This window comes from Gopherus flavomarginatus, chromosome 9, assembly GCF_025201925.1.
Source record: "Gopherus flavomarginatus isolate rGopFla2 chromosome 9, rGopFla2.mat.asm, whole genome shotgun sequence".
NCBI classification, from domain to species: Eukaryota; Metazoa; Chordata; order Testudines; family Testudinidae; genus Gopherus; species Gopherus flavomarginatus.
In genome coordinates, this window is record NC_066625.1 from 92,908,428 (window position 1) to 92,912,126 (window position 3,699).

Below are 3,699 nucleotides of genomic sequence, written 5' to 3' on the forward strand. Positions count from 1 at the left end.
TGGCATTCTCAGTCCTCGCTGATCCCAGATGCAGTGCATATCAGGAAGAAGACTTCTGATAGCAGAGGGATGTTTAGTTTGGCAGACATAGTCATAACAAGATCAAATGATTGAAAACAAACTAGAGAAATTCAAACTCGAAAAAAGTCACAAACTTTTAACAGTGAGGATAATTAACCTTTGGAATAATTTACCTAGGAACGGGATGGATTCTCAATCGCTTGAAGCATTTATAGCAAATTAGATGCTCCTCTAAAACATATGCTTCAGTTCTTCCAGAAGTTATGGGCTTGATGTGGGAAGGACTTGGTGAAATTCTATTCTCTATGTTATGCAAGAGGTCAGGCTAGATTGTCATAATGTTCTCTTCTAACTTTAAAATCTGTGAATTTATATTCATTTTCACTTCATATGCTTCCAGTTACAAATTTTTTTGTTTGAAATCTTTTTTCCATTTCAGTACACACAACTTACCCAAACTAACAAACCAACCCTATATTAAAAGAATGTTATTGAAGTTGCAAAGTCAAGCACTCCAAAGTTAGGAAATACCAGAATTAAAGTTACCTGTGGAACCCTAATTATTCTGCATGGTTGTATATAAGCCTAATGCATTTTAACAGCACCTCTGCCAAGTTTCAAGTTCTTGCTGAAAATAATGGAGGCACTACAGCTCTTCCAAAAATTGTAAGAAAAAATTATAATAGAAAGTGCTAAGTAATGTAAATATAGGATTTGTTACTGCCCCCCTATTATAACTGGTATGTTGCCATCCTATTACGTTACATCATTACATTGAGTTAATTCTATTAAATATTTGGATTCATCTATGAAAAATAACTTCATTTCCCATTAACTTATTATGTTTTGATCTTTAATAAGTGTGGTGAAGCCTTACCTCTGTGGTCTTCATTCCTAATCTGAGGACAAATGCAGAGGGAGAAGAAATATTTTTACAAAGGAGATAAGTATTTTACATGGATAGATTATTGACTAAACAGAAAAAAAACAACAAAGACAAAGCAGTGCATGTCAAGCACAGTTCAACAGGATTTGGTTTCTTTTGTTATCTTAGCTCCTGGAGGTGTTGAGGTTTACAAGCATTTCAGCAGAAAAAAGTTGCAGGTGGGGCCTCTGGGGCAGTTGCACAGCTTTCCAATTCGGGAGGCTTTTCTGAGGGCGCATAGCTCCCCCAGGTCGCACTGCAGCAGAGTAGAAAGGCAAGAAAGTTTCTTTAGTGACTCAAGTTTAGTGTTGGTGAAAATGCCCCTTTCTGCTCTTTGGCCTCAGCACAATTCACCCTCCCCAATATCTGTCTTTGTTATCTAGATATTTAGAACTCCTGTGTGGACGCCAGAACCTTTCTTCCCCATGGTTTGATTCTTGTGCTGAAGGACCCCGCTGTGGGATGAGAAGAGCGTTCAGTGGCCATGCCCCAAAGCCTGCTTTCCGTAATAGGAAGCGAGCTCATTCCCTGTAAGAAAGCTGCACTCAGGATAGGAACCGCCCTAGGAGTGCCGGCTTCCCTGAGTCTAGAAGGAGGGTGCCGAGGGACACTCTGAGAAGCACTCAAGGGAGCACAGGCTGGCCTGTCCAGGGCTACAGAATACATTATCTGAAGCAGCCTTACCGCTGGCACTTGTCCCAGTTTCTTGCCCCAGGGTGGAATCCGCTTTTTCTGCAGCTTCTCCAGAGCCTCCGCAAAGACCCGAGCTGCAAAACACAAGAGGGTTCTGTGGGTTCGGAGCAGGCAGCTGACTTTTGAGGACCCCATCGACCCCTCCCCACCGGCTGCTCCTGCCTCCTACCAAGCTGGTGTTGGTATGGTGGTCAGCCCTGCCCGCCCCCTCGGGCTGGCACTCACCAGCTCCTTCTCGCTGGATGGAGGGAGGCGGGAGCTCCTCGGGGTAAAAGCTGTGGAGTGCCCTGGTCTCCAGTCCGCAGTCCCCGGGCGGCAGCAGCAGCCAGCAGCCGGCGGCGAGCAGCAGCCACCTGGGGCTGTCCATGGTGCTGTAGCGACGTCCAAGCTTGGATTGTGCCACCTCCTCTCTGACTCCTCCCCGCAGTGACGCCCCGGAGGGCGCTGTTCTGAGAACCGCCAGAGAGCGGGAATAACTTTTTTTCATGAATAGATATACATGTATTGTAGGCACTAGGGAAGAAGCCAGTTGTCTTAACAGACATGTTAGTGAGATGCTACCTCTCAGTTTTTTCTCTCTTTATATTCAACACTGATTTTTTTTCTGATGTGTCTGATTTTTCATGGGAACTTGAAGTTGATCTAAGACCTGAATTGACAATTGTAAAATATTTAAAATTGAGCAGATAACAGAAGGTAATTTCTCTTCCTCAACTGATTTGGGTTGATCCTCTATCACTAGAATTTTTTCTTATTAATCTAATTAAACAAACACTGGCTATTTAGAATTACAAATACACAGCTGCTTGGTGTGTTGCAGGGTTTCACAATCCTGGCCTACATCCAAGATCCAAGTGTTGTCCAGCATCCCACTGAGTATTACTGTTAAGTTTTTTAATGAATAATGACAGCCCACTGAGTATCAAACATTCAGTTAATTGACACAAATGCAGTGACTCCTTGGGCAGTAAATGTGCAGTTTAGAAAGAATTGCAATTTGGAAGTTAATTTACTATTTTATATGTGGATGAGCTTTTCCGAGGAAGAACAGATTAGTTCTAAACTCAGAATGTGGGGAGTCTTAATGTTTTGTTTTTACAAATAATTCTGAGTTTAGAACTAATCTCTTCTTCCTCGGAAAAGCTCATCCACTTCTTTTGAGAAGAGCTGCTGTTCGGAACCTTCTTTGTTAGTGTCTCTGCCTAGATTTTCTATTCTAGAAGAGAGGGTAAGGGAGAGATACATGAAGGAAAGTATCTCCTTCACTGGGAACTGAAATACTGCCATTACACACTGTTACTGGTTGAAATCATTTACCAGACAACACTGTAACTTCAATACAGTATTTAGTGTCAGCAGTGTGGTCTACACAAAAATAGACAGTCCCTGACCTCAACAAGCATACAGTCGAAAACACAGAGACAGAGAAGATAGACATACAGGAAAATCCAGAAGTGGAGCATACAATCAGGAAGAGGCTTCAGGGAAGCATATAATCTGGGCCTAGCAGGCTCATATAAAAAGGTCTGCAGGGCTAGAAAACTGTAGTTGCTGCCTGGAGCTAGAGAAGTAAGGGTGGAGCTCCTGGCTGGCCAAAGAAGATGCAGCAAGAAGGAGATCCTGGCTGGTTGCTGGGTCTTAAACTGGAAGAACTCTTAGGTAAGGTCGAAGGTGAAGGGGCTGCTTTGGAAGTGGCCCAGGAAACAGTAGCAGTGGCTATTCATAGGGTTCCTGGGTTGGGGCTCAGAGTAATGGGGGGGCTCTGGGCCCCCACCACCACCGACTATAGGCGGAGTGGCCTAACCTCAGAGAAGGGAGTGTAGCAGGCCCAGAGAAAGGGACTGAAAACTCTGACAAGGGTCAGTATTTATGAACTCTGATACACTCCCAGAAGGAGACCAATGTGAAGAGTGACTCAGCTGGAGAGCTGGGGTCAGAGACTGGCCACCAAAGGCAAAGAGTCTTCAGGGAGGAAGCCCTGGGAGCATGGTACCATACCGGGGTTGAGAAGCAATTGAAAGCTAGCCCAGGACAAAGCTGTAGACATTAGTAATTGAGGG

At 44.1% G+C, this 3,699-nt stretch overlaps 1 protein-coding gene across 1 annotated transcript; it reads right to left on the bottom strand.

The window, feature by feature from the left end:
• Window positions 1-1,094: 1,094 nt before the first annotated feature.
• Window positions 1,095-2,006, bottom strand: LOC127058665 (cocaine- and amphetamine-regulated transcript protein-like). The gene is made up of 3 exons (XM_050968935.1): window positions 1,865-2,006; window positions 1,631-1,713; window positions 1,095-1,202 (listed from the first exon to the last, which is right to left on the bottom strand). Exons 1-3 carry the CDS (start codon window positions 2,004-2,006, stop codon window positions 1,095-1,097), a joined length of 333 nt encoding a protein of 110 aa, XP_050824892.1.
• Window positions 2,007-3,699: the final 1,693 nt, after the last annotated feature.